The 15796-nt window shown below is 50.8% G+C and overlaps 1 protein-coding gene across 1 annotated transcript in view; it reads right to left on the bottom strand.

Annotated features, from left to right (window-relative positions):
• Positions 1–15796, bottom strand: part of LOC136383380 (CDK5 and ABL1 enzyme substrate 1-like) — a 101283-nt gene that overhangs the window by 14625 nt on the left and 70862 nt on the right. The window contains exons 5-7 of the mRNA XM_066353224.1: positions 8749–8845; positions 6604–6760; positions 5058–5161 (exon numbers count right to left, since the gene is read on the bottom strand). Coding sequence (XP_066209321.1) covers positions 5058–5161; positions 6604–6760; positions 8749–8845 — 358 coding nt within the window. The remainder of the gene's footprint in view (positions 1–5057; positions 5162–6603; positions 6761–8748; positions 8846–15796) is intronic.

Genomic DNA, 15796 nt, shown 5'->3' with positions numbered 1-15796 from the left:
CCATTTATGTGACACTCTAGAATAAGCAAACCGAATCTGTGGTGACAGAAGTCAGAATGGCAGTCGCCTCTGTGGGGAGGGGTGGAAGGCGGGGGGACGAGCAGATGGGAACTTCTAAGGGCAGAGAAATGTTCTATCTCTTGATCAGAGAGAGGCTGCAAGATTCATGGAACTATACATTTAAATGGGTGCGTATGATTGTAAGTAAACTATACCTTAATGTGAAAAGAAAAAAAATGGCCGCAGCAGGATCTGATGGGGTGGGAGGACTAGCTCATCGCTTTCGGGGCTGTCGCCTCTGCACAGGCCCCAGGACCACCTCTGACCCTGAGATTCCACAGGTACAGGACACGCCAGCACGCCAGACAGCAGCCCCAGGTTTTCAGGGTCGAGGTCTCCCCGGGCCGGCCTACCCGGAGCTGCCCAGGGCCTAAGGAGACAGGGACGGGCAGCAGGACCCGAGAGGCACTGGGGGCCGACAGTGAGGGAGGAGGGCTGCACCCAGTCTGTGACCATCATGCCACCCTCTTCCCCACTCTCCCAGCAATGGCTTCCGCAGGGCATCCTGGGGCGGGGGCAGAGCATTGGGGTGCGCAGGCTGGGCACAGGTCTGATGTCTACCTGCGGGGGCGGAGCACTGGGGGTGCGCAGGCTGGGCACAGGTCTGACGTCTACCTGCGGGGGCAGAGCATTGGGGGTGCGCAGGCTGGGCACAGGTGTGATGTCTACCTGCGGGGGCGGAGCACTGGGGGTGCGCAGGCTGGGCACAGCTCTGATGTCTACCTGCGGGGGCGGAGCACTGGGGGTGCGCAGGCTGGGCACAGGTGTGACGTCTACCTGCGGGGGCGGAGCATTGGGGGTGCGCAGGCTGGGCACAGGTCTGACGTCTACCTGCGGGGGCAGAGCATTGGGGGTGCGCAGGCTGGGCACAGGTCTGACGTCTACCTGCGGGGGCGGAGCATTGGGGGTGCGCAGGCTGGGCACAGGTCTGATGTCTACCTGCGGGGGCGGAGCATTGGGGGTGCGCAGGCTGGGCACAGGTCTGATGTCTACCTGCGGGGGCAGAGCATTGGGGGTGCAGGCTGGGCACAGGTCTGATGTCTACCTGCGGGGGCACCCTGCCAACAATGAGGGTTCACGCCGCAGCTGGAGTGCTCCCAGGTAGGTCTGTCTGGGCAGAGTGCCACCCCTGCCTAAGGGCAAGAGGGACCACAGACCCTCAGAGAGGGCCTTCAGCAACTTGGGCTGAAGAATCCACAGTTCTTTCTGTCCATCTTCGTTGTCAGTGCCGATTACAAGTACAGTGGTTTCTCTACTTTTTAAAAAAATTTTTTTATTGATTTTAATTTATTGTTTACACAGATTCTAGTGTTGCCCTGAATGCATCCCCCTCCCCCATGTTCCCCTCAACATCCCCCTAAACCCCTTCCCATAGCACCCTCCCCCTTTCCCTTCAGGTTTATCCCATCCTATAATCCCCTTTCCCTCTGTCCTTTTTTCCTCTGGTCCCTTTGATCTCTCCTCTGTCTCAATTCTGTTCCTCAGTTCACATTGTTCATTGGATTCCTCAAATGAGTGAGGTCATATGATATTTTTCTTTCTCTGCTTGGCTTATTTCACTTAACATAATAGTTTCCAGTGGACGAGTGGATTAAAAAGCAGTGGTACATATACACAATGGAATACTATGGGGCCATGAAAAAGAAGGAAATATTACCTTTTGCGACAACATGGATGGACCTGGAAACTATTATGTTCAGCGGTTTCTCTGCTTGTTTACAGCCTGACGTCTCTACTCACCAGGAGGGCGAGGAGAACAGGGGCTGCGTCTGGCTTGATCTCTCCTGCATAAGGAAACCCCTGGCCTGGCACAGAGGGCCTCGGTCAGTACTGGCCACGTGGACACATTCTATACCTGTTACCCAACACACACAACAAAGCAAGCAGCAGACAAAACCCCCAACCCCCCTCACTCGCACTCCCGCAAGTTCCATGTACAAATGCTCGAGAGACAGCCCTGTACCCCATGCCTGCTTCCAGAGGGGAAGTCTCCTGGGAGCGGGTTCAGGCTCTTTGTAACACATGACACACACAGCAATGCCTTAGACAAGAATGCTGAAAAGCGGGCGTCTCACATTTTATCCAAGCGCCGATACCTATGGCCAACGGAGGAGGAGATGTAGGTTTTATGGAGCTGACCAGGCAGTTGCATCTGTGAGCCATTTCATTCTCTAAGAGACAGACTGTTACAGGAAGCACGGGCTGTAGATTCAGTGTGGCGAAGCGAGAAACAACCTACTTGGGAACATAAACCAAGGCGGGTGGGACAGATACGTGGACGTGGCGAGTCATCCAGCACACGGTCCAAAGAGGAAGACAGCCCGTGCACACAGGTGCACACACGTGGGCTGTGGCCCAGAGTCTTCAAGCTCACAATGACATCACTGAAAGAAAGAAAGAAAGAAAGAAAGAAAGAAAGAAAGAAAGAAAGAAAGAAAGAAAGAAAGAAAGAAAGAAAGAAAGGAAAGAAAGAAAGGAAGGAAGGAAGGAAGGAAGGAAGGAAGGAAGGAAGGAAGGAAGGAAGGAAGGAAGGAAGGAAGGAAGGAGAGAAAGAAAGAAGAGAGAGAGAGAGAGAGAGAGAGAAAGAGAGAGAGAGAGAGAGAGAAAGAAAGAGGGAAAGGGAAAGGGAAAGGAAAGAAAAAAGAAAAGTAAAGAAACAGATCTTGCGCCAGCCCAACACCAGGCCTAGAAAGAGAGGTCACTGTTATCACCAGACATGCCACATCTATGGACAAACTCCCCACCAAACCTCAATGTCAATAAAAGATAGCATGCTCTCTCCTGCTCCTGGGAACCTAGGGATGTGTTAGACTGTTGACCCAGAGAATCATTCTCACACCCTCCTGGAGTTGGCAGTTCTGCCCCAGTGCTGAGGGAGGTGGATTCGGGGCAAAGCGAGAGCAGCTCTGAGCCAGGAGTCCCGGCCTCCACACCCACTTCCTGTCTGTCAACTGTGACAGCCTCACACAGGCTCCCTGAGCCACAGTTTCCTGCCCAAGTTACTTAATAAATAAAGTGAACTCTGATAACTAAAGCAGTGAACATAGAGAATCCTTCTTCTTATACAAGTCATGACCTTTCAGTTGCTCCCTCATAACATGAGGGAGACGATTCTGGTCATTTATTCAACATTTATTATGTGTGAACTTACATAAATAAGCTCTGTTTAAAATAAATAAATTAATTAATAAATAATCTCACAGGTCACAGAGTGGGAAAAATAATCCCCTATGGGTCTGGTTTTGCTTTCCATGTTAACAGTCGGAGAATAAAAACAGAGGGGTGAGGAGGAGGGCGATTTTAAACTAAATGCCTTTGGTAATTCATTCTGACTCAATGTGGCATATTAGAATGATCTCTGAGCTGTTTGCAAAATTACAAGAGGAACTAGCAAAAAGGCCTGACTTCTGCCCGGTGTTTCTCTGCTGTCAGCTACTTACCAAATGTTCCATTAGGAAAGAGGCTGGAGGGTTGAACCCCACTACCAAGAACCCGCAGCTCAGCATGAGTGTGTAGTATGTAGTATGTAGGGTGGGGCCTTTGAGTGTGTAGGGCGGGGCCCCACTCTGGCTTCTGCACACACAAGAGTCTATCACAGAAAAAGGGCCCTCTGCTCACGGCTGGGGCCGGGGCTGTGGAGAGCAGCATAGGTTAGAGAGGAGCGAGGGAGCCCGAGCAAGAGGTTTCCAGCTGTGCTCCTCACATCTGGCCCTGGCATGGAGGCAGCGGGGCATTCTGGGTCAGCGATCAGCAGAATCCTGGCCCGATGGCGTGTGTGGCAGGTCCAGGCAGCAGGTTCCCCTACACGCCCCACTCTCCCCTCCCCCTCCGCATCCCGGGCTCAGCCTGCCTCCGGGTCAGGGCAAGTCCGTCCCGAGCAAGCACACAGGACCCGGCCGGGCTCCAGCGATCTCCGGAGAAGGGGCAGCCCAGAGTGGCCGGAGATGGTGGTCAGCCAAGCAGAAACCGAAATGACACAAAGGGGAAAACAGGAAGAGCCCAAGAAATAAAAACAGCAAGGAAAAGGTTTGCATTTAACACCCACATTGCCCTACTTTCCCTTTCCCAGGAGATGACTCTGTCATCCTGAGCCTGTGGCCAATTGTGTGCTCAGCGTGCACGTGCCGGCCTGCACTCGCCTCAGAGCTCCAAACAGAGCTGAACCTGAACTCAGCGCTGCCGTGCTGTGCCTGGTCCGCTCCTGGTGGGCTCTATGGATGTACACGTTTGGGCGAGCCCCCTCAAAGGTGAGGGTCCCTGACCCTGAACTGGTACCTAACGTGAGTATGCTGGACCAGTGACCAGCAGAATCCTGGACCGGCAACACGCTGGTCTGTCCATAAGCAAACGACACTAGAGTCCTCAAGAAGGTCTCCAGGCTGAGCCGTGTGTGAACAAGCCCCCCACCCCAGGCAGAGCCCCCCACCCCAGGCAGAGCCCCCCGTCCCAGGCACAGCCCCCCGTACCAGGCAGAGCCCCCCGTCCCAGCAGAGCCCCCCACCCCAGGCAGAGCCCCCCACCCCAGGCAGAGCCCCCCACCCCAGGCACAGCCCCCCGTCCCAGGCAGAGCCCCCCGTCCCAGCAGAGCCCCCCACCCCAGGCAGAGCCCCCCACCCCAGGCAGAGCCCCCCGTCCCAGGCAGAGCCCCCCGTCCCAGGCAGAGCCCCCCGTCCCAGCAGAGCCCCCCACCCCAGGCAGAGCCCCCCATCCCAGGCAGAGCCCCCCGTCCCAGGCAGAGCCCCCCGTCCCAGCAGAGCCCCCCACCCCAGGCAGAGCCCCCCACCCCAGGCAGAGCCCCCCATCCCAGGCAGAGCCCCCCGTCCCAGGCAGAGCCCCCCACCCCAGGCAGAGCCCCCCGTCCCAGGCAGAGCCCCCCATCCCAGGCAGAGCCCCCCGTCCCAGGCAGAGCAGCCGTCTGTTAAGACCCTGCGCGCCACCTCCAAGCTGCTCCCCAGAGGCTGAGGGCGAGCAAATCCATCCTCTCCACTGCTACTCACCATGTACGAAGGGAAGATCAGAACTCGCTTGTGCTTGCCGCAAGGCCACTGCGGGTCGTCCAGGAGATTTGGGTCGTAGTCCGTAAAGTCTCCCAGGTCGCTGCCTATGGATCACATGCAAAGTGACAATTAGGAGCTCCAGACCCCCCCAAGCAGAGCAGCTGGGCCAACGCCAAGTACAGAGTTGGAATGGAGAAAGGCTGGCTCCAGGGCACTCAGCTCAGAGGCACATGGTTTGCTCTGACTTTTAGTAGATGTCTGCATGCCAGTGAAGTGTATCCTCCCCCCAAAAGGGTTCACCAAATTCTTAACATCATGACTTTTTTTTTCCATTTTAGAAAATTATGTGTTAATCTCCCTGACTCGGGAGAACACAAAACCTCACAGAGCATGAAAAATGCACTGAGCACGCACAGATTTCGAAATGTGGCGCCGGAAAGGCTCATTTCCTAAACCTGCAGATCGGCGGGTGGTTATGCCACATGAGAAGCACGTTTCTGGTGTGAACACTCCTGGGCAGACGACTATGTCGTATAAACACAAACCAAGGCAGGTACCAGTGCAAACAGCTATAAACGACCAGAGGTGGCTGGGACACGAGGACAGTGCCCCTGAACTCAGCACCGGACAGGCCTAAGCAACGTCACATTCACCTGGAATTTCTCTGACAGCAATAACACTGCCCCTAAACAGCTTTTCCCCTAATGTCAATTCTTCACAAAGGTTTGTAGTCTGTACAGGCAGAGCTGAGCACTGAAGTCTTCCTTCGGTAGCCGGGTTAGCTCACCCACTATGACAGGGGTCCCCAAACTTTTTACACAGGGGGCCAGTTCACTGTCCCTCAGACCGTTGGAGGGCCGGACTATAAAAATAACTATGAACAAATCCCTATGCACACTGCACATATCTTATTTTAAAGTAAAAAAACAAAACGGGAACAAATATAATATTTAAAATAAATAACAAGTAAATTTAAATCAACAAACTGACCAGTATTTCAATGGGAACTATGCTCTTCTCACTGACTACCGATGAAAGAGGTGCCCCTTCTGGAAGTGTGGCGGGGGCCGGATAAATGGCTTCAGGGGGCCGCATGCGGCCCGCGGGCCGTAGTTTGGGGACCCCTGCACTATGAGAATCAGAAGGCAAGTTTTCACTGGATCCTGGGTTTCTGTCCCAGTTATCCGAAGAGAAGCCAAACTTGAGCACTGTGAAAATGTAGGCAAGCAGCAGGTACAGGTGAGATGAGGAGCAGGCTGGTGGCGAGAAGCCAGGGAGTCCAGCTCTCTCTGGAAGATGGCCTGGGCATTTCTCCTCGAGGGAACTCAGGGGGTTGGAAACTGAGGCACCTCGTTAGAGAGGTCACCCTGTGGCCTGGTTGTGAGCCTGCACAGCCTGCAATCGGGCTTACCCCAAAGTCACACTGCCTGTGAATGAGCTCCTGCTCCAGGGACCCGTCCTCCAGTCTGCATGCAGGGAGGCCCCGAGCGCACTGCACACTGAGACACCTGCCGCGAGCTCCAGGCCCAGCCAGGCCCCAGGTTACCTGTGTCGAGGCTCCCCTGGGTGCTGCTCGCCCGTCCTATGGAGAGGCTGCGGTGGCTCAGGGTACGGAGCTGGGAGAAGGAGGAGGTGGAGTCGATGGTATTTCTCCGGGTTCCAAAGGCATTTGTGGGTAACAGAAATTGGGTATAAGAAACAGTCTAAAAGATGAAGGCAAAAATGGCAAGTGATTATTCCCAGGCAATGGTAGGATTGCAATCTGACCAAGCTATGTTGCTACCCACGTTCAGGTCCACAGTCTCCTTCCTATCTGCAATTTTAAATCAAGGAGATCTGGAAAATAAAATTTGGGCACTCATGTGTCCCAAATGTGTGCCAGAATTGGTAATCTGTAGTTCGTTGTGCTACTTATTCAAGCATTCATTAGTTGAATCTCACCTATTCCCTGCCTGGGGATCAAACCTGCAACTTTGGCATACTAGGATGATGCTCTAACCCAGTGGTCCCCAACCTTTTTTGGGCCACGGCCCGGTTTAATGTCAGAAAATATTTTCACGGACCGGTCTTTAGGGTGGGACAGATAAATGCACAAAATAAAATTATGCAACCGGTGTAAAAACTGTGGTATTTTAAAATATAATTGTCGAACTTATGATATTTATTGGGCTAAGTTAAAGGAGGAATGAGCATGTCTTCATTATTCAGGCTGTATTTAAATTTGTTATTCTGACGTTTCATGTTATTTATTCTTTCTCTGCCGACCGGTACCAAATGGCCCACGAACTGGTTCTGCGGCCCAGGGATTGGGGACCACTGCTCTAACCCACTAAGTTCCCGAGCCAGGCCCATCTGTAGTTTTAATTTATCCCACGTGGTGAGACTAATCATGTTATGTGACAGAAATACGAGTGTGTTTGGTAACAATGTGTTATCTTAGACCAGGGGTCCCCAAACTATGGCCCGCGGGCCACATGCGGCCCCCTGAGGCCATTTATCCGGCCCTCGCAGCACTTCTGGAAGGGGCACCTCTTTCATTGGTGGTCAGTGAGAGGAGCATAGTTCCCATTGAAATACTGGTCAGTTTGTTGATTTAAATTTACTTGTTCTTTATTTTAAATATTGTATTTGTTCCAGTTTTGTTTTTTACTTTAAAATAAGATATATGCAGTGTGCATGGGGATTTGTTCATAGTTTTTTTTACAGTCCGGCCCTCCAACGGTCTGAGGGACAGTGAACTGGCCCCCTGTGTAAAAAGTTTGGGGACCCCTGTCTTAGACACTGTTGGAATGTTGGGTGATAGGTGAGGCACAAGCTGTTATTACTTTTCATAAACCAGCAAGTACAGAATTCCAGAACATATCAGGCCCCAGGAGTCTCTGATAAAGGACTGTGACCTCTGGCAGTTCCTTTGTATTCCTTTGGCAGATGTCATTCACCACACTCTCTGTTTTATCCTCCCTCATTCCTGTGTGAACACTCAACCTGTCTGGGGAATCATGGCTCATGCACTGTGAGCTCAGGGCTCATGTCGTTTGGACAAAGTGGTGGCCAGCTGTCCCGGTGGGGGGGGGGCAGGGAGGTCATCTGCCTCCCAGCAGCTTCACCTGCAGGCAAACTATGCTGGGATGGCTTCCCCAAAGAAACACTAGCCTGGGTCCAGCACAAGAGGTCAAGTTCAGATTTCAGCCTTCACTGCTCAGACTTCAGCCCCGCAGCTGAGTGAACTGTGGGTGAAAGAGGAAGGTGGTAGCTCTGCTGCTCGGTGGCCACTGTCCGAGGCTGAGGGGCTCTTAGCTTCTCAGGACCACGGGAAGTCAGAAGTGCTTTATAGTGGTGGGATGCTGCTTGATGACCCATCAGTTTATGCACGTTCAAACTGCTCATCATCTCTCCATCCCGGAACCTGCACATGGATGCGTGCGTATGCCTGAGATACTGGTCAGTGCCCCCATTCTGCTGTGTGCAGTGTGGGCAGAGAAGCAGATGTGCTGCTATTCAATCACTGTCTCGATGGACTTCCATCTGCACGCTGGGGGGGGGGGGGCAGGGAGGCCGTATCATAAGCCATAAATGTGCCCCACATCTGGCTCCGCACCACAAGTAGGGTTCGTGGTCCGTCATGCTGCTTCTGCTTCTGCCCCTCGTGGTGTCAGCACAAACTCGCTGACCGGACGCCAGGCAGACTTACCTTCCCGTCAGCTCCCAGCTCCACACCTTCGAGGCCAACGACCTCTTTCAAGCTCCCGGCACCTGCTGATTGTCTCCCTCCATCCAACTTCAAATCCCTGGGGAGGACAAGCCAGAGTGCTGCTGTTTACACCCAAAACAGACATGATGACTGACGCACACTAAGCAAGACACCACAGTCACACTCACGAAAGTGACAAGGCAGGCCCTTGGCTGACGGGGTCTCCTCTGGCCCTCCTTCAGGGCTTGTCAGGGGCACTCTGGGCAGCTGCACCCACCCTGACATAAATGACATCCAACTGAACCGAAAGCCTGAAGGTGAGAGTCAGGGTCAGAAGCTGGTGGACTATTGACCTCCCGTCCAGTTCAGCAAGGCCACGCCACTGATGGCCACCGAACAGGGACCCGGGGGCACTCCCCGGGCACAGCGGGGCAGTGGCTCCCTCGGGATCTAGCTGCTGATTTCTCTTTAAATCTGGGGACACCACCTCTCCTGGACCCCCCACTGTATTAGACAGGAAAAAGAAATTCTCGTCCTAAACAGTTCTCAGGTTCATTGCTGGTAAAGAAAGAATTAAGGCCATAATAGTCACCCCAGCTACCTTGCCGGGCCATCTAGAAAACGAGTATCTTTCTATAAAAAAAACTAATCTCCAATATTAACAATGAGCACTTCACAATTTACAAGGGCTTTCAGACATCATCTCTCATTCTTTAAGATGCCCCCATCAGACAGGCATTGCTATTATTATCCTATTTTACAGGTGATAGAAACGAGGCCCAGAATAGGTCAATGGCTTGCCAAGGTCACCCAGACAGTGGCCTGTAGAAACTGGTTTTGCACCCAATACCTCCAGTACATCTTCAGGTTGCCCTGGAGATGCAAGACAGACTGGCTGAGCGATGCTCAGACGAAACTGCTCACATGTTCAAGGACAATCCCCCTCTCCTTACGTAGTTCTCAAACTTGGCTGCGTGTTGGAATCACCTCAGGATTTTTGACAAACTACTGCTGTCTGGCTCCCATCCCCGCCATTCTGACTCAGTAAGGGGGTAAGGGGCACAACTCGGCAACTGGGGTTTAAATGCTCCCCAGGTGACTCTGAATTGCAGCCACATCTGGGAAGGACTGTCTTCCAGCTTCTGTCTCTGTGACACAGCACCTGTTAGTCAAAGCTGCCTCAGGGCGGCAGTGTTCTTGCTGAGTGGCCTGGAGAGGCACCATGCTCAGGGGTTGTCTTCTTCTGTTTTGTTTTTGAAGTATTTATTTATTATTTTTTAGAGAGAGAAGAAAGATAGATAGATAGATAGATAGAAAGAGAGAGAGAGAGAGAGAGAGAGAGAGAGAGATAAGGGGGGAGGAGCATCAACTCCCATATGTGCCTTGACCAGGCAAGCCCAGGGTTTTGAACTGGCAACCTTAGCGTTCCAGGTCGATGCTCTATCCACTGCGCCATCACAAGTCAGGCCGGGGAAAGACCAGGAGCGGGGCTGATATAAATAGCAGCGCTTGGGTTTCATTTAAAAACCTACAGCACGCTTCTGAGGACTTCCTGCTTCCCTGAAGCCATACCCAGCAAGCATGAGCCTCAAATTCTCCAGTCCCAAACAACTGTCTCCTTGTTTCCATTTCACCAGACAGCGAATGTTATTTAAGGCTGAAGTTAATAATATAAAAGCAAAGAACGCATTTATGGGGTGAGAAGACCAAAAGAAATATGGCGGAGTATTAAAAGTAAAAGGAGTATTAAAAATAGGGGCCTCCCTATTAAGAGTACTCCTTACACTTAAAACCAATATAATAAAGTATGTCAGTTACACATACGCAGACATTGTTATACAAAGAGTGCTTCTGGACGGAGACCTGGCTGCAGGCAGGACGAAGGCCAGCTGATATCCTGACTACACAGCGCGGGACACGTCAGATGCATAAAGAAATGTTCGTGGAGGCCTGACCTGTGGTGGGGCAGTGGATAAAGCGTCAACCTGGAAATGCTGAAGTCGCCGGTTCAAAACCCTGGGCTTGCCTGGTCAAGGCACATATGGGAGTTGATGCTTCCAGCTCCTCCCCCACTTCTCTCTCTCTGTCTCTTCTCTCTCTGTCTCTCCCTCTCCTCTCTAAAAAAAAAAAAAAAAAAGAAGTGTTCGTGGAGCTGAGGGAGTCTTGTCACTGCTGTCTCAGGGGTTCACAAAGGTGACGTGGGGAGTGGGGGTTTGTCCATCGTGCCCCCTCCATCTGCCTCCCAGGCTCACTGCGTTCGGAGGCAGCCCTGCCTTTGCCAGCTGACCCTTGGCTGTGAAGTGTACACACCCCAGTTCACAGAACCCAACTGCGCTCACCCACACTCCCCTTCTGATACTTCCTCCAGGGCAAATGGAGCCGTAAAAAGTCTTCTTTTGGTGTTTGCATCAAATACAAGACTCTTTCCCATGAAATAAGCCCTAAACCTTATTTAAGGAATGTTTAGACCCGGTGATTGGCCAAGTGCCTGAGGGACACTTGGGACCACACGGAAGAGAAGCCTTGGACTGCACTTCAAATGAGTGAAGCTTCATAACCACGGAACCTATTTCCTGGCAATGACTGGGCTGGTCCATTTACTGCAGCTGCCATTTCCCACAGGCTCTTCACGAACATCATTCTGCTTTCTAAATAATGAAACCGAGTCAGAAAATAAGCAGGGAGAGTAGTGGGTCCATCCTTACCTGATACTAGAAAAATATATATTGTTCAGGGCTCACAGAACTTCCTGCCACGATGAAGAAGTTCTCTGAGTGGTCCCATTCGGTAGCCACTAGCCACAGGTGGCAATTGAGCACTTGAAGTGTGCCTAGTTGACTGAGGAAGTGAATTTATTTTAGTGAATTTAAATTTAAATGGCCACCTATGGAGAGTGGCTATTGTATTGGACTCATCAGCACCCTAGCTACCATTAATTTATAAGATAGCCATAGATGATATACTCAGTGACTTGGATTTCGTCTTCCAGTTTTCTTCCCAAAAGTGGCCTAGCCATTGTGTCAGGACATATGTTCATGCCAGACCGCAGCTCACCCAGGAAACTATGTTAGGAGTTCCAGGGGGTAGCAGAGAGGCAGACACTGTGTATAAAGCTAGCAGTGAAATTACCTTTAATGGGGATGGAAATGATGACGGTGGAGTCTACTATCAAAGGGGACCTATGTCCTGCCACCTTGGGGACAGGACTCCCAGCCATGATAACAATTCACATCCTACAGGAGACACAGCAGCCCTGAGGGGCCATGAGGACAGGGGTGATGGGTGTTTGGGCAGTGCCAGAGCACACCAATGGAGAGTGACCAGTGTGTGCCCCCCAATCCAAGGCATTCCAGGAGACTCTGGGGGTGGTGGTGGGAGGGATGCCCAGTGTAATTAAGTTTGAATTTCCTTCCAGCCTTGTGGAAGGGGGACTAATAGTTCATATGAAGTAGTTTTTTCTTTTTAAAATTAGAAATGAGCCATTTCTTGCACACCGAAGCTGATGCACTCATATCTGCTCCATTTGCACTTCAAACATTTCGCTGACATGGTAATAAATGTCACAACTGCTCTAGAAAATGGACTAGTTCATGAGAGCACACTATCCCATTTTCCTGCCTCGGATTCAGGGAGAAGTTGTCACTTCGTGGCTGCCACTTTGATGGGTTTGAATTAAGAGCACACATACGTGTACACACATCCACGCGCAGTCACGCGTCCACAGAAAATGAAACACATCTCATTTGAAATTGTTGGAATCTTTTAACAGCTCTTGAATTTGTATATCTCAAGACTCTTGGGATCTGCCAAATATATCTTTCACAGAGAGGCTGACGAACTTCTCTGGGGTTGCCCTTAGCTAAGTGCTGTCATGTCACTGAAACTTTGTATTAACACGAACCATATGAAATTGCTGTCATTTTCAGGTTTTGTCCTATATGAACGGTGATTTCATATCGTGCCCCAGTTTACAGATAAGATAACTGCTCAGGCCTGACGTGAGTATAAAGCAAGCAAGAGACCCGTGTCCCTTGATGTCCCATTGTTTGGGAGCTGAGAGGGTGGGAAATGGCCTGCAACAAGGAACTCTAAGTGGTGACACTGGTCCACCTAAACAGAGAGTGTTAAACATCCACTGAAGGCCCTTGGCTCAGTGTTTGAGCATCGGCCTGGCATGAGGATGTCCTGGATTTGATTCCCGGTCAGGGCACACAGGAGAAGCAACCATCTGCTTCTCCACCCCTCCCTCCCCCCCTCTCTTTTTCTTATTCTCCCGCAACCATGACTCAGTTGGTTCAAGGGCATCGGCCCCAGGTGCTAAGGTGAGGATGGCTCTGTAGAGTCTCCACCCAATATGCTAAAAATAGCTCAATTGTGAGCACAGACCCAGATGGGCAGAGCATCGGCCCCAGACGGGGGTTGCTGGGTGGATCCTGGTTGGGGCACATGCTGGATGGAGTCTGTCTATCTCCCCTCCTCTCACTTGGAAAAGAAGGAAAAAAAGTCCAGTGAAAAAGAATGAAGCAGAAGTTCAGTGTAGTGATAAAATCTTGATGTTTTCTTTCTAAGAGCATTAAACTCATTGAGATGGCAAATGAAAGTAGGAATAACTCTGGTTCAGCTGCTGGGGTTAACCCTCCCGCACCAGCAAGAGAGATGCTGGGGTTAACCCTCCCGCACCAGCAAGAGAGATGCTGGGGTTAACCCTCCCACACCAGGCAAGAGAGATGCTGGGGTTAACCCTCCCGTACCAGCAAGAGAGATGCTGGGGTTAACCCTCCCGCACCGGCAAGAGAGATGCTGGGGTTAACCCTCCCGCACCGGCAAGAGAGATGCTGGGGTTATCCCTCCCGCACCGGCAAGAGAGATGCTGGGGTTAACCCTCCCGCACCGGCAAGAGAGATGCTGGGGTTAACCCTCCCGTACCAGCAAGAGAGCAGGGTACCAGGGGGTCTGCAGCTGAAAGTGATGGAAAGCAAACTGAAGTTGGGCTTCTCAATTTCTTTGAAAAGCCTAAGAGATTACTTTTTTCCAGATACAAGTTGAGCTCAAATATTAATTTATTTTTGTTCCACCTCCTTCTAAAAATGGAATGGAGGCAAGTTCAAATACCGTATGTGGATACTGTCCAAAATTGTGTGGGTGAAGGTTTAAATGCTGTAGCTTGAACTCAGAGATGACCACCGTTCGTCAGGTTATAGAAAAGGATTTCATGCAGGAAGATGCGCTGACAGGCCCCCTGGTCTGACTCCTTCTCCTCCACAGACCCAGGTGACAGGCAGCTCGCACTTACTCTGCTACCAGAGCTCATTTCTCATGTTATTTCAGCTTACCTTTTGCAGAGGCCCATAGCAACAAACACACTTTGAACACGCAGCACAAAGATTTCTTTTCTTTTACAAACGTTGGCTGACTGGGGTGGGAGGCATGGGAGACAGTTCGAGGAGGGCCAGGGGAGGGTGTCACAGAAGATTGGAGGAGAGGATTAAAATGGAAGAGGAAAACGCATTTGGGGAGACAGCCAGGCAGCAGTTCTACCTTTAAGCAAGAAGCGGAAACACAGGTTGGTCCTTCTGGGGGGTGTAAACCCATCCCTCACAGGATGGCACCGCAGTGCACTTCCTGAGGACCTCCTTGAGAGCCTGTAACCTCATGGTTGGAACCCCCGGGTCTCTGTCTTAGTTCTGGCTCCCACAGCCACACTAGTGAACGTACGTGATTTCATAGTTATAGAGTCATCTGCTCAGAGCAGATGGCCAATCTAGATGTCCTGCCCAAAGGGGGTTACCTAAGTTGCTAGTAACCACACAAGGGCCAACTCCTGATTTCATCTTGAGTAATAGGCAAAATGATCTTTCGTTTCCTTTTCTGAAAGCTCAGAGCTATAATGCATGGAATTGATCAAATAAGATTTCCTGTTAGATAACAAGAAGTTCAAGCTACAGCCCTTTCCTCGGGGAGCTTACGGTTAAGGAACCAGTAAGATTTAAATAATTAACACCTGGAAATTCGATGAAAGTATGTGACCAATTAATGAATTCCCAGGGCTTTCCACGTCTAAGATGGGGGTGGTCTGACTCCATTTGTGATCAATTCTCTAATGGTGCTCTCAACTAAACACCTTGGAATGCCAGCCGGGAGCTCCACTGGGCACTTGCTCTTTAAAGGACAACAATAGGTTGAACACTTTGATGTGTAAATAATTTAAAAGCTAATTAAATATTAACCAGATTTCCAGATCCTTTAAAAAAAAAAGAGAGAGATTTGCTACACAGAAAGCAAAGCTTGAAAGCTGGATTTGAAAGGAAATGCCACTTGTGAGTTAAATTAAGCTGTTACACATCCACTGGAACTCCACAACAAGTATTAACAGTTTCAGAAGTTCTATCTGTCGCCTCCTCAGATAACGCTGCCATCTTGGATTGGGTCTGCTTACTTGTGTCAGAGCAGACCCTTATCCCCCACGGTTCAGAATCAATGGAACATGGCCCAGGGCTGACAGGAAAAAGTGAAATCGGAGCAGCTTTTAGTCTTATAAGTCCTTCCCATCTCACACTTAGCACTTCATCGATATGCCATTCCCTGAGAGGAATTGGAAGACAATGAAGGGGCCTTAATAATGTGGCTTACACCAAAATCTTTGTCTAAAGGCAGCTCCTATAAATAGCCGGATAACGGGCATGATTCATCCATGAGATCATTCTAGAATCTGTCTCTGTGTGGGAATCAGCTTGGTGTGAGGAAAGAAACACAATTTGTGAATGTGTAATTTTCCACAACAAAAAGGTGTTTTGGGTAAAAGTGGGTGGGAGGGAGGATGGATGGACCCGGGGCCAGGCAGGGAGCACTTTGGCTTGGAGGTCCCCTCTAAGAATAAAAGCAGCTGTATTCTTTGTCACAAAATGATCAACACTCAGGAAATGGACCCAAGAAGATGACCTCATCTGAAATGCCCCAACGCCCAAAGCTGAGGACATAAACACCACATGAAAACTGCTATTTTAAAACACGTCCCCAGAGACACCTTGGGCTCCACTGGGAAGCCATT

Source organism: Saccopteryx leptura, chromosome 11 (genome assembly GCF_036850995.1).
Source record: "Saccopteryx leptura isolate mSacLep1 chromosome 11, mSacLep1_pri_phased_curated, whole genome shotgun sequence".
In the NCBI taxonomy this organism is placed as follows: domain Eukaryota; kingdom Metazoa; phylum Chordata; class Mammalia; order Chiroptera; family Emballonuridae; genus Saccopteryx; species Saccopteryx leptura.
The sequence above is the reverse complement of the archived record's forward strand: the minus strand, read 5'-3'. Positions and strand labels throughout refer to the sequence as shown.